Here is a 25,146-nt window from a genome sequence, read left to right as displayed (position 1 = left end):
AAGTATGTATACTTGATTACGTCACGAGTAAGGTGTAATTTGATGATATATGTGTATCTTATATGCATATGTACAAATCTATATATTCTGATATTTTCCATTAAACATTTCCAGGTAATACTAGGATAATTTGCAACATTTATACATTTCCTATTTGAGAAGATTGGTCAGTACCTCGTTATCTCATAATATATGACTATATAATGTATGTAATACGATGCATGGACCGTAATGAAAATGTTAGAAAGAATATGTATACACAAATTACTTACCTTTAACATGTGTCCTAGATTTTCAGGATGTTCAATTATCAATATCAAATACATTGATTATTTCCATCCAAAGTTACATATAACATTTACAAAATATGTCTTTTTCATTTTCCAGATTTTATTTTTATTTCTTCTTTTGACGAAACTTTTCTTAATGCAGTTGCATCATTATGAAGTTGGACAGTATTGGAATATTATACTTTTTTGTACTAATTTCTTAAGTCATCTCAATTTAAAAATGGACTGTAATTTATCATTTTTTTATTCACTAAGTAATATATTTTTATTGATTATTACATTTACGTTCCGTAACAGGACAGATCTCTCACTCTTTGCCACTAACCAGACCACTGGCCACCTACTCTCTCGGGACCAGCTAAGCAGGTAAAATGATCACAAAACTTCGCAATAAGTCGAGCCAATATTAGGGAAAAACGCTGCTTTCATATTCAAAATTAAAGGTTTTTCTTGTCATGTAATATATATCCTCCATATCGTATAGGGTATGTCAATACCCTGTCACTATTCATGACTGCTTCTAGGGAAAATGCTTTAAATAAGACTGCGTAGCCCACTGGTCAAGACTTTAACAGGAGTGAATGATATGTACTGGTCAAGACTTAAACAGGTCAATATTTAAACAGCAGTGAATGATATAACAGTACAGTTTGTAAGGCTAATAAAATAACACAACATTGCTTAAATGAATTCGATTTTTTCTTTTCTTTACCAAACATAATTTCTTTTCTATATTATATTTCAGCCTCCTTAGTTCCAAGTTTGCTGACATTTTTAAATTGTTTGGATGTAATGGTGACACTTGTTATATTTATTCTACCCCCGTCAATCATACCTCGCATGTGATGACTGCTCCTGAAATAGCACTTCTTACTATAGCTGTATTGATATTTGTTGTGTGCGTGCTGGTCATCATCGCCGGTAACCATTTTTGGAAACAGTGAGTATTTTACAATTTATGAAACTTGATGTATGTGATTGTTAAAGTGACACGGCAAGTCAAAAAGATGTGTCCAGAGTATGAGACAGGTACAAGATGGTTGATACCGAGAATATAGTTGGTTTGATCAAATTGTGAGTCTATCAACATTGAACGACAAACCATTGCATTGCCAACATGATTTGCTTCCACAGATTCCACGCAGCTAGGGAACAAGAGGTGAAAATGTGGGAACTAGAGAGCTTAGGCTCGGGTGGCGGAAGTCAAGCTCCTGTTACAGCAGTCAACCCTAACCAAGAGACTGCCTTTGCTTCTTTAGACAACAAGTGAGATAAACAATTCTTAAATATTAATTCAGTGAATATATAACTCGTTACGATAAAGATTTAGTTTTCATACCCGCTAGTGTATCATGCTAACATGTGTTCCCTTATTACAGGATATCGGAATATTCATACATTAATCTTCTGTTATATCTAATTTGTACAGTGGCTCGTAGTAAATATATACCTGTAACCGACTACAATTTATAATTCTAATAAAGTTTTATTGAGAATTTCTTTAAACAGTATTCGGGTGTCTGCAAAATTGTTTTTAAAACTGCTTCGCATGAAACCCCACATTTCAATTTAGAAGAAATGCAGTAAAACGACCCATGATTCAATCAATAAAAATAAAGCATCAATATCATTTCATTTATACCGATATGTTTATAGAAAATCGCCCCTTGTATGTTATAAAATCACTAGTGCAGTCGATTGTTTTATTGTAATGACAACTTCACAACTCCTAGACGACTTCTTCCTCCTATATTTTTGCGTTGTTGGTACATCTTCTCGTTGAAACCACGTCTTTGGTGAGAGCAAAGTGGTTCCTGTATCGGTAACATACAAGTAAATCCCATATGTTCTATAAAGTAGTATTTACAGTTGTATAAATCAATAATAGTTTCAAATAACTGCTGTGAAAAAAATATCAGCAGTCTTTACAACTCTCCTGTTAAATGTACGTTATAAAGTTATGGATTCCACTCATCGTTACAGCGTCCCAAACAACTGAAGCAGGTAAACACCCCGTTAATAATTGTTGTTATTGTTGTCAGGTCCATTCTCTCAGTTTTACCCGTTTATTATATTGCTTAGTTAAAATATGCATTATGTATTGTAGTTATCTCAATACGAAATGTACGTCTATTGTTTATCTATTTGTTTATTCTTTTCCTTAGTTTGCATAAATGTTTTGCTTAATGCAATTATTTCATTTTTTTATTGATTGTCGTATGAGCCTTCAGTCGTTTTTGCTATAGAATAATATACAGGTGAATTTGCTTGTTGCTTTCCTAAACAGTATAAGTGTTGGTGTGCAGGATGTAAACTTTGAAAGGATAATCTTTATTGTACACTTTATATATGACAATTTTTCAACGACACTGCTATACATATATCTTATATTGTATATATACATGTACATATATATTTTCCTTTTGATGACATAATCAAATATTTCAAAGTCTCAACTGATTGGTCCGTTTTATCAAGTGATTAATACCTTTTGTGGTCCGTTTCATCAAATAATTAAATAGATACACTGTATGGTCCGTTTCATCAAGTGATTAAATACATGGTGTGGTCCGTTTCATCAAATAATTAAATAGATACATTGTATGGTCCGTTTCATCAAGTGATTAAATACATTGTATGGTCCGTTTCATCAAGTGATTAAATACATTGTATGGTCCGTTCCATCAAGTGATTAAATGCATTGCATGGTCCGTTTCATCAAGTGAATAATATACTGTATGGTCTGTTTTATGATTTGTTTCATCACGTGATTAAATTACAGTATGTTCTTTATTGTTCACAGAAAAAATATGTTATTTACTTTTTACAATGTTGATTTATTTTCTAGTCTGGCTACCAACAAAAAGGGAACCGTACTTTACGAATCACAAGAACTGTCGATGAGTTTTGATAATGAGGCGTTTGTCCATGGGCCTCGCGTAGCAAGTGGTGCTGACAGTGGCGTGGAGAACGACTCCACCAGCTCAAGTAACGTTGATGACAACGAGCCAGCGGTTACCGAGGCATATTCCGAAAAAACTTCAATGGAAAAGGAGGAAGGAACGGAGCATCATCAACATGCGTCAGACTCAGGTGTTACAGAGCACAATTTATCGTTACCAGTACTACAAAATACAAGTGTTGGTAAAGAGAAGAGAATAACGTTAAATATTGACATGGACACCGGGGCTACGAGTGACGATGACTTAGATATTTCTAATGAGGAAAATTCCTCCTTAAGTGAAATAGACTTAAAACCCAAGGATATATCTGATCAGTTTGTCTGCTCCGAAACATCAGATAAATCATTAAGAGTTGTGACGTCAGAGAATGACCAAACTCTGGTCACCTCAGCGCCTGAGACCACAAGTGTGCACTCGGATACAGTTTCGTGCGAAACTCCTAGCAATGACCACTACACCGAATCCCCAGACGAAAATACGGAGGAGGAAATGGTGACGTCATTTTAATAATTTTATGCTGATAATGTATGCTGCCATTTTCTGTGAATATTTGAATTTAACGATTGACTGATTAGTTGTTTTGATGTGTGCAAAAGAGTGTAGATGTTGGAGGTATTGTTGATCACGCCGTAACTGGATACCTCGTGAGTCGAGAATATCGCGTCACTTAATGTATTGATAACATCACGTTTATCACTCGGCAGTATTTATAGTACTCCTGTCTGTACAACAGTCGTATGCCTAAAATTAATAATATGAAAAAGGTAAAAACAATTATCAATTCATGTCATCGTCATAAAAGTTTATCATTGCATTTCATATGCACCAAATATTCCGTGCAGTGGATACTATTGAAGCTTCGTAAACAGAGCGAAGCTGTCCGAGGGGAAAGCTTAATGATGGAACTAACACTACTTATTCTAAGTTGTATTCTTTGTACAAGTATTTGATCAAATATTGAATCAAAGTGTAGTATCAGATTATTAAAATATTTTTTTATTTTAAAATATGGCGTCATTATTTTATTTCGATCGTATGTAGTGGGAAACACCTTATATATATTTGAAAAATATCTGTAAGGTCGGTTACTACTAACAGTCTTGCCTTCAACACTTGAATTAGTATTTGATGAAAAATATTCGTCTCGATTCTCATAAAATGTAAAATAAAAGACAAGTAGTTAACACGTTTAATACAAATTTAGAGTTGGATACAGTAGAGCAAAAAATCATCAAACTGATTTTACAGCTGTTCCATCCACCTTAACTTCGTCAGTAATGCTAAGGGCCTAGATTTTTTAACAATCCAAACTGACCGAAATAAATGGTATAATCTAGATGGAAAGGTACACCAGTCCTATCATTCAATAAATTTCATAATTTTCGTCCGTCAAATAATTATAAAATACATTTTTTCAACAAGTATCTAGGTTTTTCAAAATATAGTAGATTACTTGTGATACAAATATGATATATTGGACATTTCTAGTGTATATTTTGAATAAAGCTTGATCTAAACACTGTATGGTCTCATATTGACGTAGACAGGATAATTGGCGTCACATCAGGTCAATCATGTGTGCGACTATAACTTTACCATTGTAGATCAATTTATCACGCTTCGCTATGCCTCGTTTAAGTGATAGACATCTGTGTATCAATTAAAATTCATGTCCTATCTCACGATAATCAACTTCCTCCCAACACAATAATACAAAAAATTTGAGTATTTATTTAATATCTTGAAAGATGAAATACAAAATTTTCTACAACGATGTAAACCAGCCGTTCAGTCATTGAACAGATGAACACATATTTAGTAGAATTGTGACATTATCATGGCAGTTTCTCATCTTATAAAACCTATCAATTATGTTTGCACGACCGATTTAAATAACGCAGTCAGATTAGCCTAAGATACCACTGATAGTGGGGCTGCCTCCCTTTCATATCACCGGTAAAGTTATTACTGTGACTTCCGGAAGGCAGACGGCGAAGTCCAGGGCCTGCCTGGTTCGATACTGGAATGGTAGCTCTCTAGAAATTTGTTAGTGTCCATTGTTGATACCGGCGAGGGTGTGCCACCTCTGAATGGGCGTGCGTGGCTGGGACATCATTTCCTGCCAATGTAATAGTTCATCTCCACGAGAAAACATAAAAGAACCAATCACAATTCTGCCGTACACATTATCATGACTTCTTGGCGATTTAGATGACGTCATGACGCTGATCTCGAAGCTGCAAGAGTCGAGGACCTTGCCGACCAGTGAAAAAGAGAAGGACTCATTGAAGGTGGGATCAGTGGTTGCGCGGTAGGTCGCAGTCCTCTTAACCTTGTGTAGCTTTCTCCCATGCATCATGTGTATTCGCACGTACGTTCCTTTGACAACAAAGAATTTATCTAAGCAATGGTAGCATGTGTCTCGTATCATCTAAATATCACACGGTGTTTATTCAGGACTTTGTCCTTAATTATCGTCAGTTCCTAGCAATTGATGAGAGTTTAACGAAGATTGTATTATTCCTTAATTATAAAGAAATACAAAAATACAATATAAACATTTACCTAGTTAAAGTAATCAAATCTGATTACAACTTCGAAATGAACGTTTGCCCTTGAATTGACCTGAGCCATACTACTACAAAATCTGGTTTTAAGGTAATTATAAAGTGTTCAGTCACAAAGCGGATGTAAACACTCCTAAAAATAACAATAGATCTTCAGTATTTCAATTTGAACTGGTGCCTTAATCTACAATTCGCTGTTTGGAATGCTGTTTGGCAATCCAGCTATTTTGAAAATATTGCAATACGAGTTGAGAATATTAGAAAAAGGAAGTTTAAGGAGAGATGAGGAGCTTGTCGAAAAAGGACAATAAATTTGTTGATCTGAAAACTTACCCGAATCCTTGTCGAACGACAGCTGACGTAATTTCCTTGCATTGAGAATAAGCACCTTGATTTTGTCTAAGTTGGGAAGGTAGTTTAGACTGAAGCACAATTCTCCTGGAGTGTCCGACAACTGATCAATCAATGGAAATGTGGTAATAAGTTCGGATGATATCTTGAAGCAATATGTACTTATATATATAACATTTTGGAATAAACATGTTTCAGACACATATCCCATATCTATTTATTTAATAAGCAGTAATTTACATTTCTCTTCGCACAACATCTGTCATTCTTTGTCCGTATATGTACCTGATGGCTCTGCTCCAGATCCTTCCATACAGTGTCGCCTTTGGTGAGGTCAGTGTCCCTCAAGGCCAGAAGCACGTGCCCGAGTGAGTGTCGCACGCGACGCTTGTCCACGTCGTACACCGAGAACCTCAGAATGCTCTCGCCGATATCTTCGGTGCTAACCTGACGGGTTATACAGCATAATTATACATTTATATGTATAGTCCGATTTCCTAATGCGTACCTTCTACCATTGTATAGCAATGACAGATGATTAAGATAAAAGTCGCTTACCTCAAAAACGAAGTTTTCATTAAAGACAGGAGTGAGTGTTTTCTTTCGAACTTTGGAAATTCTGCAGTTTCTTTCGTCAGGTAGAAGAAAAATTTTAACGAAAGGGTCTCGGGCTCTGTTTTCTCTACCGCGTCCTTTTAAGAGAAAATGCAAAGTAAAAAATTCAAATTTACAGCATTTTAGATTTGAGATTGTTACTGCATAACTATCAGTAATATCGGATATAATTAATACTACTCAACTGTACATGAACCATGTTATCAGTTTGATACAAAGCAAACTTGTATATGTTTATTTCCCTAATAGTTTTACTCGTCCCGTTTCACAAGACATTATTTTAAGGTTAAAAGACAGTAACACAGCATGGATGTGATGATCGAAAGATGTGAAAACCAATGTTGGCACTGATATATGTTTTTGAAAATGTGAACTAACCTATAAGTTCTTTCACCTTGACAAGCGTCACATGCAGCTGTTCCACGGCCGCATCGTAAATGACGCTGAACCAGAGCCGACCATTTTCACTTGGAGGGAGATGAAAATCGTCCTCTTCACATCCGCCGTACGACCTGTGTTATAATGAATGTGGCGGTTATACCTGATGTAATTCCAGTACACAAACATCGTAGCTTACATAGACTACATGTTAAAGACGACACAAGGAAGATAAGTTGCAAGGAAGCTGGCAAGCACTAGAACCTGAAGAGTTAGGACTTGAATTGCCTGTTACCTGTAAAGATCAGGTTTTATATCCCCAAGCAGATTCTGCTGATGTTGGAGAGGCGCCATACTCTGACTCCTCTTGGGTGTTGTATACGGCTGAACTCTTTCCGGTGGAAGAGAGAAATCAGGAATGCCGTCTGTTGTCATAGAACGCACCATAACTCCCTTAAACACCGCCGTATCTGGACAAGACTTCCTTTTTGTTATGTTTGGGGAAGAACTCCTGCAATTGTTTCAACTCGATCATTCATATAAGTCGGCCAGATTACAACATTAAAATTAACATATGAATACATTGATATGCAATGATTACAAAAACAAAACAAAACAAACAAAAATCATACATAGAGATACATGGGTATACCACTGATACAGAATATGATGTACATATAGATACATGGGTATACCATACAGAATATGACGTACATATAGATACATGGGTATACCATACAGAATATGACGTACATATAGATACATGGGTATACCATACAGAATATGACGTACATATAGATACATGGGTCTACCATTGATACATAATATGACGTACATATAGATACATGGGTATACCATACAGAATATGACGTACATATAGATACTTGTATACCATGGATACAGAACATGACGTACATATAGATACATGGGTATACCATACAGAACATGACGTACATGTAGATACATGGGTATACCATACAGAATATGACGTACATATAGATACATGGGTATACCATACAGAATATGACGTACATATACCATAGATACAGAACATGACGTACATATAGATACATGGGTATACCATACAGAATATGACGTACATATAGATACATGGGTATACCATACAGAATATGACGTACATATACCATTGATACAGAACATGACGTACATATAGATACATGGGTATACCATACAGAATATGACGTACATATAGATACATGGGTATACAATACAGAATATGACGTACATATACCATAGATACAGAACATTACGTACATATAGATACATGGGTATACCATACAGAATATGACGTACATATAGATACATGGGTATACCACTGATACAGAATATGACGTACATATACATACATGGTATACCATTGATACAGAATGTGATGTACATATAGATATGTGGGTATACCATACAGAATATGACGTACATATAGATACTTGTATACCATGGATACAGAACATGACGTACATATAGATACATGGGTATACCATACAGAACATGACGTACATATAGATATGTGGGTATACCATACATCATTTTTACCAGTACATGTCATGGTTACCTGAACACTTCATTGATTACATGGTTACATCGTAGTTGCCTGTACACGTCACGGTTACCTGAACACGTCATCGATTACATGGTTACATCGTAGTTACCAGTACACGTCATGGTTACCTGAACACGTCATTGATTACATGGTTACATCGTAGTTACCTGTACACGTCAAGGTTACCTGAACACGTCATTGATTAAATGGTTACATCGTAGATACCCGTACACGTTACGGTCACCTGAACACGTCATTGATTACATGGTTACATCGTAGTTACCTGTACACGTCATGGTTACCTGAACACGTCATTGATTACATGGTTACATCGTAGTTACCAGTACACGTCATGGTTACCTGAACACGTCATTGATTACATGGTTACATCGTAGTTACCTGTACACGTCAAGGTTACCTGAACACGTCATTGATTAAATGGTTACATCGTAGATACCCGTACACGTTACGGTCACCTGAACACGTCATTGATTACATGGTTACATCGTAGTTACCTGTACACGTCATGGTTACCTGAACACGTCATTGATTACATGGTTACATCGTAGTTACCAGTACACGTCATGGTTACCTGAACACGTCATTGATTACATGGTTACATCGTAGTTACCTGTACACGTCAAGGTTACCTGAACACGTCATTGATTAAATGGTTACATCGTAGATACCCGTACACGTTACGGTCACCTGAACACGTCATTGATTACATGGTTACATCGTAGTTACCTGTACACGTCATGGTTACCTGAACACGTCATTGATTACATGGATACTTCGTAGTTACCTGAAAACGTCACTGATTGAATGGATACATCGTAGTTACCAGTAAAGGTCACGAATACCTCGAGACGTCTCTGATAACTTGGATACGTCGAAGTTATCAGCTCAGGTCGAGGTAACCGGACACGTCACTGATTGCATGGATATATCGTAGTTACCAGTACAAGTCACGGTTACCTGAACACGCAACTGGTTACATGGATATGTTGTAGTTACCAGTACACTTCACGGTTACCTGAACACGCAACTGATTACATTATATGTTTTAGTTACCAGTACACGCCAGGGTTACCTGGAGATAGGTGCCGATTTGGTGATCTTAGCCTTGTCACAGTTTTCCCAGTCGTAGTCCCATGGCCTGCGTTTCTGCTTTAACCTCCGACAAATAACAATGCTGATGATGAGGAGGACAACGAGGACCACTCCTCCTGTCACACAGCCGATGATGACACCCAGCGTTTCATCTGACATAGTAGAAGACAGAACATATATCTATGTACGTGAACAATGATCTCAGATCCGTCCAAACCCACACTTTACACAGATGTTATTTATGTGCCCTGGTTTGAAAAGGTGACATTTTATTACAAATTGTTAAAGATGTTTTATTGGTAAATTCCCACAGGCGTTATCCATATGTGTGTAAACATGACGATGTTAAGAAGATTGTTGATACCGTTCTTAGAGGTACTTGTTTCATATAGGTTGTTTTATTGCCTTGTTGATGTTTACTTTAAAACATCTGTTTCCATGGTTGTTGACTTGATGGTCGATATGTTATAATGTCTTGTATTAATGTGCCCGTTATCAGTGTAATATCCTGGCCAGGAGTTGGAAGATCGTCAACACTTTGTCCCATCACAAGTCTCTACACCTAGCAACATCAACTTACCTCTGTTATACTGATTATAACGCCAGCAACTTATTTATCGTAAGTAAAGTACACCGTTAATATCAATTAAAGTGGCCTGTTTATTATGAGGGGCCTATAGACCAGTATCTCGTGACAGGTTCTTGTGTACCTAGGAAAACGTAAGACATAATGGGAGAGATTTAAATTACATTTCGTGGTGCTTATCAAATTTTATTTGAAATTCATCCGTAAGGCAACATGAGACCGATTTGACATTTGAGAAGAACGTTCGATTTGAAAAGACAAAATAGCAGTCATATACGTATTCATTGGTCGAAAACTTCATCTGCGTTTTTTATTCTTAATTTTTCTGGAAGTTCTCAATTTAACAATATATTTAAAAATGTTCGATGAAAAGCAACTGTACAACTGCAAGTGTATGTGAAAGTAATGCCAAAGGTAGTTTGTATTTTGAGTATCAAACGGGATGAGGTTACTTGGTAACACATCTCTCAGTATGTAATTTATATGAGGAAATGTCCAAAAAGACATAATATGATAATACGTCTATAACAGTTTATTTCGTGTGATGACACGCCCGACGTCATGAACATATTGCGTAATTATGTGATAATAGGTAAGTATAGATGCAGCTGGAAAATGTAACGAAACTGATGTATAATGACATCAAAAGTCCGAATGTAATGACATCAAAAGTCCGAATCTAAATATCACATGCTTTTGGTGAGAAATGTAAAATTAAAAAACAAAAATACTAAGTCATCTCTACAAAGTCTTAATACGGACTAAAATTCGGTGAAATTAAGACAAAATATGAAGAGTTAAACTCGCACATAAGTAGGTGTTAAAACGACGTTTTCATTAGAATTGGCACATCGTTAGTCCTCTTGTTACCAAAGAAGATTGTTAAAAAAATACACAAGTTAATATCACCATTCGCTACATATATAGAGTGAGGCACGCCAAGGACTCGGCGGTCATGTTAAGGGTTTACATGTATACTGTTACAACCTTAGAGGCGACTCAGAAAAAAACATTCGTATTGGTCAAAAAGCAGCCGAGAAGATTCAATAACTCATTATTCAATCAGTTACATAAGTCACTCTATTTCATGTTGTACATTTGTATGACCTTCAAAATGTCCAGTTATACCATATTGCTGAGTCAACATCACGATTTTCTGTCAATGGTGATGGTGACGTCATACACTTATTTGCCATGTCTGTACTCTGCTGCGTATGGTCGTTTATCACATGGTCGTGAGACCACAACGTCACGAATTTTAATTGTCAGTAGTGTTTAAAGTCTTATCTAGATTACCTTGGTTGCTACTACAGTATAACAAATACTCAAACTGACTTCATTCAATGATAAACTTACCATTCATGTTTCCCGTGGTCTACAACATTTCCTGTTTCCAAAACATGGTCAAGTTCTAGTGACGTGGATGTGTTAACAGAGGCGATGAGGTTTGTTCTGGATTTTTTTTTTGATCAGATTGTGTATAATTCTCCGCCTTTCACATCTGATACACGTATCCCAGAGTAAATGTAGGAAGGTAGACCTTTATTTACTATGTGTATGAATTAAAACTTTCCACATGATTGACTGTCACGTTCCTTTGCGTTTTAGCTATATTTATCAAACGTTTTATAAAAGTTAATAGTTTTCGTTCGATCTAGGTCAATAAAGTGTTGAGATACGTATGTGTTATTAAACATATTTCATTGTTAAATTGCATCTTTATATGGTGCGTGAACGAATCTCAAAACACTATTTCTATATTTACGGTAACAGCGCCCAGGGGAGTCCGTCTTTATAATTTCTTTAAGCTCGGCTGATTGCCTTCAGAATCTCATACGTACATAGGTATACATAGCCACATTGCCACATCACTCCGCTACTGTATGGTATGGCGGGTGCTCAGGTTCTGCTTAAGGGGATACTTGTGATTTACTTAATACTAATGAACAAAATCACCTTTCCGTGGTATACCAGGAGATAAAAATAAATATTTCATTTTCATTCAAAATATCCCATTTCAATTACTGCATGTGTTGAAGTTCAAAATAAAACATTACAAATTCACTTTCTGAAAAGTAGTATTTTGCATTCGAAAAAGTTACAATTTGCGTTTAAATGCACTGTCGTGTGGTGTATGTATGTCTAGATGGAAGTGTGTTAGATAGACCTATAACTCACAGCACCCGTGATAATTCTGGAAGATGATAATTATTAGTGCACTGTGTCATTGATATATAAGCCCGGTACATGTAAGTACTACCGAAAGTATGTTTGAATCAGAATAGTAAAACAGGAATTAAATTAGTGTTGTTAGGTGTACTTTTGTTGGTGTTATATATGTATCTGGGACACTAAAAATCCACGTCAAACGTTTAAAAATAATTCCGATATTCTGGTCCATTTGCATTATTTTTTGTCGGTACTGTGCCTAAATATATTACATCGTGTGACGTGCCTCAAAAGTGCCAGGCACAGTTAGAATCCCTGAAGGATTCTGGTGACTATTCCTTCGGGTTAATGTCACTTATGAATTATTTGAAAAATTGTCGCTGTCACTTTCTGTGAACGGTTAAATACCGACTTCGGGAAAATCTTTGAACAGAAATATAATTGAGGTGACACCCAACTATAAATACCACATAAATTGTGCATGAAGCAGACTCTCCAAAACCGGTTGACTGCTGTTTTTTGTTTTCTCTCTCCATTCTTTCAGCATACGATAAAGTATATTATTGTTTAGGGATCAGTTGTAGATCAGGTCTGGGTACAGGAAAAAATGATTCATAGCCAATAGCTTGAATTCAGATGATGTGTTGAAATGAAATATCACAGAATGTTTTCAGACTCAATTGGTAATGTTCTGATAGCGATGTTACAAATGCATATCAAATAGCTGAAATGCTAACTTTCCACACCAAAATGTAAAAACCTGAAAGTGATTTGTTTTTTTTATAATATTACTTTGGAAATGGGACACTGGTGTCAATATGATGACATAAATGGATTGGCTTCATACTAAAGTTTTTCATTTCTCACAAAATAAACCATTCCTTTTAACATTTTTTTCGAGAGGTCAAAGCACGCGCCATGGTCAACCAAAGCAAGCATTCATGTAATCATACGATAGTAATATAGTTCCAATGTGATCCAATCGCACCGCTAGGATCTAGATAGTGTGATAGCATAGCACGAAAAAACGAAACGAAATCGTTTGATATGAAGTATCAGAAACCTTATTCAATAAACACCATTACATGGGATCTTTTGTTATTGAAGATTAATCCTAAATGGCCAGCAAAGCTGTCTTTATATACTCAGATATAAATTGTTGACATCAATGTGAATTTTAGTGATGAAAATAGTATATCTTCTATCGTCGATATATTTACGTAAACATCTGTTTCGTACAGATCAGTTCACTTGGGTTGGGAAGAGTCTTTCACAAGTTGAATCCAGTATACAAATGTAACTGAAAAATGCTTTTCCGCAAGTATAAGACTTACCTGTTATTCCTGACATTGTTACATTTTCTAGTGTGACCTTGTCAGTAGATTTGGCCAGAGACAGGCCGTAAGGGTGAACAGTGATAATACATGGTTTTACATCCCAAAGGTACAAATGTTGTGTTGGCCAGGTTTGTCCACGTTCGGTTTTCCCATCTGTCCTTTACAACGGATTATCTTATCGATCCACTTGTCAGTGTGGGCAAAATATACCACTACAATATACCTGGCCAACCGACGTATGCCTGTCTAATCGTATACAGTCACCAGGTGTCGCCACACTTAAACACGAATAAGTGGCTATAATGGTAAGGACCACATAAAACGCTGATTACTTGGCTCGTCGTCAGACGTCAGGGCTGCTGTAAGATTTATCACGGACTCCGTTGTGACTTGGTTCATGTGTTCACTGATGACGGCCCTTTTCACCTTTTTCGTATTTTCATTTGAGTTCGAAGTAAAGTACAAAACCATTTTTTGCTGGTGTGTCTCGTTAAAATCTGCTTTTCGTATATCGGAAAAGAGACGCCAATCCTCCGCTGAGACTTGGCATTTAATCCCTGTGGCCTTATCAACATTTTTTCAGATTAAATTCCGTTTTATTGACATCTTATATTAAATGTATAACAACATCCTAAGTAGGGATGCTAGATCCTTACAATGAATTTTAGACGATAAATGAAATGAGAATATTATTGGAGACCTTACGACAAATCAAGAAAACCTATTTCCATACGGCTAGTCATTTGATTGTCTAAAGAATCATCCTCCCGTCAAAAATCCAATTTTATTATTATTTACACCTTTACAAATGGTACCCAGATATATAAAATACATATACAGTATGTGTGACTATACAGAGATATACATATACAGTATAAGTAATACATTGCGCATGTGTGACTATACAGAGATATACATATACAGTATAAGTAATACATTGCGCATGTGTGACTATACAGAGATATACAATACATATACAGTATAAGTAATACATTGCGCATGTGTGATTATACAGAGATATACATATACAGTATAAGTAATACATTGCGCATGTGTGACTATACAGATATATATACATATACAGTATAAGTAATACATTGCGCATGTGTGACTATACAGATATAAACATATACAGTATAAGTAATACATTGCGCATGTGTGACTATACAGATATATACATATACAGTGTAAGTATACTGTATAAGTAATACATTGCGCATGTGTGATTATACAGAGATATACATATACAGTATAAGTAATACATTGCGCATGTGTGACTATACAGATATATACATATACAGTATAAGTAATACATTGCGCATGTGTGACTATACAGATATATACATATACAGTATAAGTAATACATTGCGCATGTGTGACTATACAGATATATACATATACAGTGTAAGTAATACATTGCGCATGTGTGACTATACAGATATATATACATATACAGTATAAGTAATACATACATATATATACATATACAGTATAAGTAATACATTGCGCATGTGTGACTATACAGATATATACATATACAGTATAAGTAATACATTGCGCATGTGTTACTATACAGATATATACATATACAGTATAAGTAATACATTGCGCATGTGTGACTATACAGAGATATACATATACAGTATAAGTAATACATATGTGTGACTATACAGATATATACATATACAGTATAAGTAATACATTGCGCATGTGTGACTATACAGAGATATACAATACATATACAGTATAAGTAATACATTGCGCATGTGTGACTATACAGAGATATACATATACAGTATAAGTAATACATTGAATACACTTGTCATGAGTTACTGTATACAGATATATACATATACAGTATAAGTAATACATTGCGCATGTGTGACTATACAGAGATATACATATACAGTATAAGTAATACATTGCGCATGTGTGACTATACAGATATATACATATACAGTATAAGTAATACATTGCGCATGTGTGACTATACAGATATATACATATACAGTATAAGTATAAGTAATACATTGCGCATGTGTGACTATACAGAGATATACATATACAGTATAAGTAATACATTGCGCATGTGTGACTATACAGAGATATACATATACAGTATAAGTAATACATTGCGCATGTGTGACTATACAGATATATACATATACAGTATAAGTAATACATTGCGCATGTGTGACTATACAGATATATACATATACAGTGTAAGTAATACATTGCGCATGTGTGACTATACAGAGATATACAATACATATACAGTATAAGTAATACATTGCGCATGTGTGACTATACAGAGATATACAATACATATACTGTATAAGTAATACATTGCGCATGTGTGACTATACAGATATATACATATACAGTGTTAGGAATACAGTGCTCATGTGACACTATACAGTGTTATACAATACATATACAGTATAAGTAATACATTGTGACTATACAGATATATACATATACAGTATAAGTAATACATTGCAGCATGTGTGACTATACAGATATATACATATACAGTATACATTGTGTGACTATACAGATATATACATATACAGTATAAGTAATACATTGCGCATGTGTGAGTATACAGAGATATACATATACAGTATAAGTAATACATGTGTGACTATACAGAGATATACATATACATTGCGCATGTGTGATATACAGAGATATATACATATACAGTATAAGTGTGTGATATACAGATATATACATATACAGTATAAGTAATACATTTCGCATGTGTGACTATACAGATATATACATATACATACAGTATACACTATATATACAGTATATAATACATTGCGCATGTGTGACTATACAGAGATATACATATACAGTATAAGTAATACATTGCGCATGTGTGACTATACAGATATATACATATACAGTATAAGTAATACATTGCGCATGTGTGACTATACAGATATATACATATACAGTATATACATATACAGTATAAGTAATACATTACAGAGATATACATATACAGTGCGCATGTGTGACTATACAGATATATACATATACAGTGTAAGTAATACATTGCGCATGTGTGACTATACAGAGATATACAATACATATACAGTATAAGTAATACATTGCGCATGTGTGACTATACAGAGATATACATATACAGTATACAGTATAAGTGTGTGAATACATATACAATACATATACAGCGCATGTGTGATTATACAGATGATATACATATACAGTATAAGTAATACATTGCGCATGTGTGACTATACAGAGATATACATATACAGTATAAGTAATACATTGCGCATGTGTGACTGTGTGATACAGAGATATACATATACATATAAGTAATACATTGTGTGTGATAAGTATATACATATACAGTATAAGTAATACATTGCGCATGTGTGACTATACAGAGATATACATATACAGTATAAGTAATACATTGCGCATGTGTGACTATACAGATATATACATATACAGTATAAGTAATACAGTGCGCATGTGTGACTATACAGAGATATACATATACAGTATAAGTAATACATTGCGCATGTGTGACAGAGATATACAGTATAAGATATACAATATATACATATACAGTATAAGTAATACATTGCGCATGTGTGACTATACAGAGATATACATATACAGTATAAGTAATACATTGCGCATGTGTGACTATACAGAGATATACAATACATATACAGTATAAGTAATACATTGCGCATGTGTGACTATACAGAGATATACAATACATATACAGTATAAGTAATACATTGCGCATGTGTGACTATACAGAGATATACATATACAGTATAAGTAATACATTGCGCATGTGTGACTATACAGAGATATACAATACATATACTGTATAAGTAATACAGTGCGCATGTGTGACTATACAGAGATATACATATACAGTATAAGTAATACATTGCGCATGTGTGACTATACAGAGATATACAATACATATACAGTATAAGTTATACATTGCGCATGTGTGACTATACAGAGATATACAATACATATACAGTATAAGTAATACATTGCGCATGTGTGACTATACAGAGATATACATATACAGTATAAGTAATACATTGCGCATGTGTGACTATACAGAGATATACAATACATATACAGTATAAGTAATACAGTGCGCATGTGTTATTATACAGAGATATACATATACAGTATAAGTAATACAGTACACATGTATATCAATATGATTAATAGTAGTTTGGTTTAATCATTAGTCCATAACTATTCAATATATCTTTATACATTCGGTCCATGCAATTAAATCAACATTTTTTTCTTTACGTAATCAGTTCATACTTTATATAACAAATTACTGATTTGTCATCAGTTTCTGTAATTTTTGACCAAAATCTTATTCTGGTTTTGATTGGATCTGGCTCTAAGCCTTTATTTTTGAAAATAGGAATAATGTTACCCTCGGCCCAATATTTAGGAAGGATTCCCGTTAAAAATACAACATTAAAAAGGGTTTTTTTCATATAAGGGTAAAATGACATCATTGAAAGCTCTAATACATCAATTTCTAATATGATAATTGCTGATAGCTTTGTTGTTTTTAAAAAATTAAATACATAGATCTATTTGATCAACAGATATTTTCTCATTAACTTTTTCATTGATCTATTGTGAATCGATGTATCGATTTCATTTTATGATTCATGTAGTAGGTGAACGGCAAAATAATGTACAAGGTTTCAGTAGAAACATTGCTTTCTTTACTTTTTCTGTTAATCATGTTCCTGTAATCTTTTGGGTTGTTTTTTACTTCATTTCACTTCACTGTTTTGGAGATTTTTCCTATATTTAACTACAACACTGATAATATACATGTACAAAACCTCTTGACTTCATTCATTGTTATATAGTGTATTAAACATAGTTTTTGTCAATTTTTCGCATGCAAAGAAAAAACTGGGCGCTACCTAATGAATTAGTGACCTTGGTGTTTTAATGCACTTTCCTTTTCTAGTTGTTGTTTTATTTATTTCAAAGCAGATGCCCTTTAAATAAATAAAAGGACACTTTTACTCTGCTTTTCGTTTAGGCGTTTGTTTTTTGGTTTTGTTTTTTGTTTTGTTGGGTTTTTTCGTTCAAATATTCCATTTTTCTACTAAACAGCCCAAATTAAAAATAGAAAATGATTATGAAGCAAACATTTGAAAATAAGAAAATGAGGATGTGACTGCCATCAGCGAAACTATGTATTTGTATGTTACTTTAGGAGTCTACCTACTTTTATATCAGTATATGTTTAGATAGAAGATATAACAGTTCCAATATAATTCAATATTTACCAGTCAGACAAAATAACTCAAAAGAAATCGGAAGAGCAAGACACAACTGATCAGTGTTTGATTATACTGTCAAAGCTTTGAACATACTGTGTAAAATCCCGCATCATTAGAATTCAAAAACAAATCTGCACGCATAACATATGCAAATATTACGGACAAAAATATATCTAAAGTTTTTGAGAAAGTATCATTTTTCTACAAGGTTAGATTTATTAAGTACAAATATTTTAAAAATTATCAATGAAAAGTGTCTTTCTGTGTTTTCAATAGGAGCTGAAATACATTTTATATTTAAGATATCTGATATCAGATATCTGTCAGTGTGGCGAGAGATTTCCAACATGTTGGGGCGTTCAACCGTTAAAGAACTATGAAGCGAATATATTATCAATTTTGCAAATCATGTAAACAAGATATATATTTCTATATTTACACTTACGTTATATAGTCTTACGATGAAGCTTACTAACCCCTAATGTTTACTGCTTACATTTATCGATAACATATCTAGATGATATTAATATGAAAAACGTAAACAAAACTGTCAGTTTCAATTGCTTTTTGAGTTATTTTGTATGTTCGCGTGGTCAATGGCTCCCAAATTATATCATCTTTTGGTTCCGGTGTGGAAGGCTGAGCTCACCGCTGTTCTGAATATGTTTATATGTAATTTTAAAAAAATATGTTATGAAAATACGTGATAATGAAAAGTAAATACAAGAATTGTTGTTTATTTTGGAGCGATTAGGATGCAGGTACAGAAAATAAGCAACACTCTTTTGTGAATTTTCCATTCTGGATAGCAATATCCCTGCATGTCCATTCTATGGTATTTACATGTCGCAGCTGATTCGATATTCAAGGATTTTCGTGCAAGAAGTCGTCAACTGACTGACAAACTCGAAACACGAACGTTCAAAAGATGCAGATTGATGAAAAGTATGGATAAGTTTTATAGTCGCCAGAGTGATCTCACCAAGAAATATTCTTTTTCTTTGTGCGACATGATGCCGGACGTATTTGATGCTCGTTGGTTTGCCAGTTGGTTCCGTTGTTGTATACCTTGTTTTCATTTGAGAACGTGACGACATTACTTACTTGGATTGACGGAGGTTTACATGGCGGGTGTCGTCGAATAAGCAGAAGACGCTTATTCTTCTGGAACACTTGGTCCTCTTGTGCGTTTTCAGGAGTCTCCGTGTAAATCTTTCTTCTGTTCATATTTTGCCCTAGTTTTATGGAATTCGAGTTTAAATTATGATTGTGTTGCCATTTTCTTGATATTAAAAAAAATAAAACTCGATGTCAAAGATACATAGTGATGAAAATTTGACTGTTAATTGCATCACAGATTCTTATCCGTTTGATATTGTCAACAAAGGTGTATTAGTAAACACTTGTACGTTGTAAACAGTAGCTTTGTATTTCACTGCATTATGATATTTCTAAAATGGTATGGTTACTCTTGACCGAAATGCAACAAGTAGTCATGCGTGTCTAAAGTAATGCTATATTTTGTCTTCATTATTTTATTTCTCACACAGTTCCAAATTTTTGAGCATCAAAAAGTTATGTAACAATATGTAAATATATTCGTTGCTTGCAACATTTCGTTTTCTCTGTAACATAAGCCATGTTTTATCATATTTTATCGAGAAGTTCTTTTTAAGGCCAGCAAAAGATTTGTTATTTCCTAGCAATGTTTTTTTCTGCTGCAAATTGTTTTGCACTTTATCGGCATTTTTTGTTTTCCATGCAACAAGTTTTTCACAATCATTGACGATCCTGAACATGCATTGTTTATCGTCCACAGCGAGTAAACATAGTTGTAGGTACTAATCGAGAGGTGTAGGATGAGTGTGTCGGTTCCTAATGTTCACACAACACGGTTAGTCGTCATCAAACCATCGCTCGTAACGTAATACATGTAGCATAAAGAACACAAAGAAACGTACATCAGTAATGATCTAAACATCGTGTTTATTTCAACAGTCCATACGAAGTCGAATGTCCCTGTCTTTTGGCATCACATTTAACTGGAAACATGAATGGCTTATTCTAATTCATGTATACGTTTTACCGAAGCCTTGCAGTTTTACAACTTCACTTTTTTCTTGATAACGAATCTTATCACGTACAGTTTTGTTCTAAAAGCTACAGAGAAATACTTGATTAACAACATAAACTACAATCGACGTCTTTATATATAATGTTACGAATAATAAATTAGCAAACAATGAAATAAATATATTATTATAAAATAAATCAAAAACCGGAACGTATCTGGAGCAAAGTATAGTACAGGTGTGGTGATGGAAGTTGGCGTCTACATCTGAAGGACGGTCCGGGTCGGGAATATCACACTTCAACAAACTTCAACGCGTAATGATAAGCGATTGCACAACACCAAAATATTTGTATAAATCAATAACGCTTACGTTATTTGTGTAGAAAAATCGAAATGTTATAACTGATAGGAGTTTTAGTTTATGTTGATAGGATAAAGGGACTTCCGGGAATATCCTCATCGCCCCATTTCACCATGAGTGTGTGCTCGCCGATCTCGTGACATTTATAACTGATTGTAAATTGTGTAGGACCATTCTTCTTCACAGTGAGCTCGGGTTCGGGAATACCTTTGGGATCACACATTGCCACAAATAACATGGCGTTGCCTGTGAAAGATAAAAATGTCAGTGTGGTCACTCAGAGCGCATGTCTAGCAAGTATACTTGTATTACTTTGTGATAATCATTTCAGAGAAGAGATAATGCTCTATAACGATTGCTTCTGAACGCCAATATTAGGTTACTGTGATACGCAATACTAACCTTTTTGAAACATGTAGCTTGATATATTCTTAATTATGTGTCCATCTCATACGCTATTTAGATTTTTAAAAAACTAATCTGAACGATAGATATTGAATAAATATGATAAAAAATGAGCAAGCCTAAGCTGGTTTCTCATATCACATCAGAATATTTTTGGATAGCACAACAATTACCAGCTTCTTTGGTGTCGATGGAGAAGCTCTGCACCGTGTTCGTTCGCACTTTCTTCAAACCTGCGCCTCTGGCTGTTACTTTACTAGCGTCACCACGCATGCGTTTCACTGATTTGCCGCCATGCTTCTTTTCCATAGTTTCCACAACCATTGAAGTTTGTTCGTTAACTGGAAGTGGTTTCCGTCCAGATCCTCAAGAAATGTCAAAATATATACAAATATAATATTTTCCTATACATGACAGCAATGGTTGAAGCTGATTCTTGGGTTAAAATTTTTGTTTATCGTTTAAGAAAGCATTAATATGGTTAAGGCTAAGTAAATTATAAAATCATATTGACAATGAAGCTCTAATCACGCTTACCTCTAAATCATCAAACAATCAACACATCAGTGTCTTGTAAGCAACAACAACAATGTATCGTCATATAACAACATTCACAGTAATATATACAACATAGAATTTCCATCAATCAATGGATACAATCCTTATCAGCAACATACATTATAATGTTATACATCAGTTTAAAAAAATGATAATGTTAACAAAAAATATCAGAATTATCTTTTATTACACAATCTGCCTATTATCCAGTACATATGTGTCACCAGTTTTATATACCGTCAGAAATTGATTGTGGTTTCATGCCCACTGATGTACAGCGTTATGTCTTCCACTTTTTTACTTTAAAATATGTCAAAATGATTATTTGGTTTTGTTTCATGTGAAATTTCATGAAACTCGTCTTTAAGTTTAGTTTTAGTTCGCAAAAGCCTCGTTTTTTTTAAAGTTCTAAGACTTGTTGCATAAAATCTCATGTGAATTGAAAACTCATTTAAGATCCTAGATATACTGTACTTATGTGAAATATTAAATTCAAATTGTTATGAAACAGTGAACATAACGGTGTAGACAAAGATATTGCCAGAATTTGTTAAGATAAATATACTGTTACTTTCGTACACTAAAACGAGTATTTCATCATATAAAAAACATATTGTCATTTTGGAATAGAACAAGTTCAGTCCATATACGATATTCTTGTATACTTTGGTTGTTGAATAAGATGCACAATATATTTGTGTGCTCGATAACGTCATCTGCAACTCAAAGACATATTAAAAGAAAGGTATCAAGCTAAGAAAGTCAATTCACCGAGTGGAATAGAAATGGACATGTAAAATGGATATGAACAAGGAAAAGAATATAAAACAAGGTTTGCGACAAGGTTTGGGAAAGATTTGGAACAAGGTTTGGAAAAGGGTTTCGAACACGGAATAATATAGACAGCGGCGATTGGTCAGATAGACTATTAGCAGAAGAGTTTGCAAAATTCCTGTGGTGGGGCAGGACAAACCGATATTAGCAGTGGGGTAGGACAAACCGATATTAGCAGAAGCTCTGCAGCGTACCAGTGTGTAAACATTACCAGTCAATGGAACCATCATCTATCATATCATTCAAAATGAAAATTATTCATATTCCATTAATTAATCTAAGGTTGAAATATTTTGAATCGCCAAATCAAAGAACATAATTCTTATATATCTGAAATATCTGATATCTGCCTTTTAATCAAGAGATCCCGGATCTTTTGGTACTATGTATACTTCCGTTTTTCCACTCTTTAGTTCCATCAGCATTATTTTTGGTTATACTGATAGGTAAAATATGGTAAAACATTAGGCCAAATAACGGATCTGTGTTTCCCGGTGATCCCTGTTTTTTCAGCAATTTGATCTTGGCAAAAATAAAACCCTCTTGCTAATATATTATTCTTCGATCCCCAGAAATACGTGTAGTCTGGGGCAAATTTACTTAGATTCTGGATAATTATTTGTACTGATCGGTGTCAAAATTTTCTTGACATTTTCTGGGATTTACAATGGTCGCCACTATACGGAATCTCATTCCTTTCGGCCGTTTCATGTTTCGCATCAACTTAATATTTGTTTGGCATTGCTAAGGACAATGGCAACCCATCTAAGAACTCTCAAGTAAAAACGATACCAATTTAAAGTTTGAAATAACTGTAAATTTGTATTTTTTGATTGAGCTCATTTTTAATGTCTATTTCAGTGACACTTGATTTTATAAACATATCTCAATAAATTCAACTATACTTATTTAAACAGTTCGTGGACATATGGATTCGTGGATCAATACAAAAATATTTCCTACGAATATTGATTAACTCTGTATAACTATAATCTGGTTTCTGTATTTTAAAATGTTGGTACGGCAGAACAAGGAAACAGAAAACGCCTTGATTGGAAACATCTGAAAGATCTTCCAAAGGTCATCTGACCACATTAATGATAATAGACGACGAGCTGCGGACGAAAGACAATTGTTATAGCAGCCTGATGATGGTGAGCTACATATCAGTTTCGTCACCAACACAAAGGGTTATATATCTTAATATACATGTCAGGAGTAAGTTGTTAGTCGGGGTCACGGGGTCACACCAGGATATTTTAATTGATTAAATCGCACTCAGAATGAGACATTAATTGGAAACTGGCGCAACGGCAGCACAACAGCCTTAAAAGGGTGGGTAGGGTGACAACAACTCATGTATAAATATAGTTTGCTGTATATCTTAAAGAAAAGGATTATCAGTCTTAATATGGAAGTTAAAATGAATGGCAAACAATAAATTATGCTTATCTGCAAAATATTTATACATCTATAAATGTAGATGTACTAAAGCTCTTTTAAGGCTAATTCTAAACGCAGTTTTCATTCTCATAATTCACAACCTAGTTTTCAATTCCGTTAAATATTACATAAAGTTTGGATCTAGCCTTGTGAAAGATGAATGTCGCTTCATCTAAGAAATAATTCGCTGGTACGTCAATATAAG

General features: G+C 34.4%; 2 protein-coding genes across 3 annotated transcripts in view; both read right to left on the bottom strand.

The window, feature by feature from the left end:
- Positions 1 to 5,300: 5,300 nt before the first annotated feature.
- On the bottom strand, positions 5,301 to 9,997 carry LOC132545720 (synaptotagmin-15-like). The gene is made up of 7 exons (XM_060209411.1): positions 9,819 to 9,997; positions 7,460 to 7,675; positions 7,165 to 7,298; positions 6,730 to 6,863; positions 6,457 to 6,618; positions 6,154 to 6,274; positions 5,301 to 5,632 (listed from the first exon to the last, which is right to left on the bottom strand). Exons 1-7 carry the CDS (start codon positions 9,995 to 9,997, stop codon positions 5,301 to 5,303), a joined length of 1,278 nt encoding a protein of 425 aa, XP_060065394.1.
- Positions 9,998 to 21,228: 11,231 nt separating this feature from the next.
- Positions 21,229 to 25,146, bottom strand: part of LOC132545681 (filamin-A-like) — a 33,674-nt gene continuing 29,756 nt past the window's right edge. For both annotated transcript variants that reach the window (XM_060209369.1, XM_060209370.1), the window contains 2 exons: positions 22,280 to 22,471; positions 21,229 to 21,947 (listed from right to left, as the gene is read on the bottom strand). In XM_060209369.1, the coding sequence (XP_060065352.1) occupies positions 21,760 to 21,947; positions 22,280 to 22,471 (380 nt within the window). In that variant the 3' untranslated portion in view covers positions 21,229 to 21,759. The remainder of the gene's footprint in view (positions 21,948 to 22,279; positions 22,472 to 25,146) is intronic.

The sequence above is a fragment of the Ylistrum balloti genome, unplaced genomic scaffold (genome assembly GCF_031769215.1).
Source record: "Ylistrum balloti isolate Yb309-2 unplaced genomic scaffold, AGI_CSIRO_Ybal_v1 Utg369852, whole genome shotgun sequence".
Lineage (NCBI taxonomy): Eukaryota > Metazoa > Mollusca > Bivalvia > Pectinida > Pectinidae > Ylistrum > Ylistrum balloti.
Note: the sequence above shows the minus strand (reverse complement) of the source record. Positions and strands in the feature narration are given on the sequence as shown.

Bases quoted from the DNA above. Each gene is read 5' to 3' on its own strand.
- LOC132545720 (XM_060209411.1), bottom strand. From the start codon at position 9,997: ATGTCAGATGAAACGCTGGGTGTCATCATCGGCTGTGTGACAGGAGGA. The intron at 6,275-6,456 runs GTACATATACGG...TTGATTGATCAG, and splicing joins ATCTGGAGCAGAGCCATCAG to TTGTCGGACACTCCAGGAGA. The intron at 5,633-6,153 runs GTAAGTTTTCAG...TTGTTGTCAAAG, and splicing joins GTCGTTCGACAAGGATTCGG to GAACGTACGTGCGAATACAC.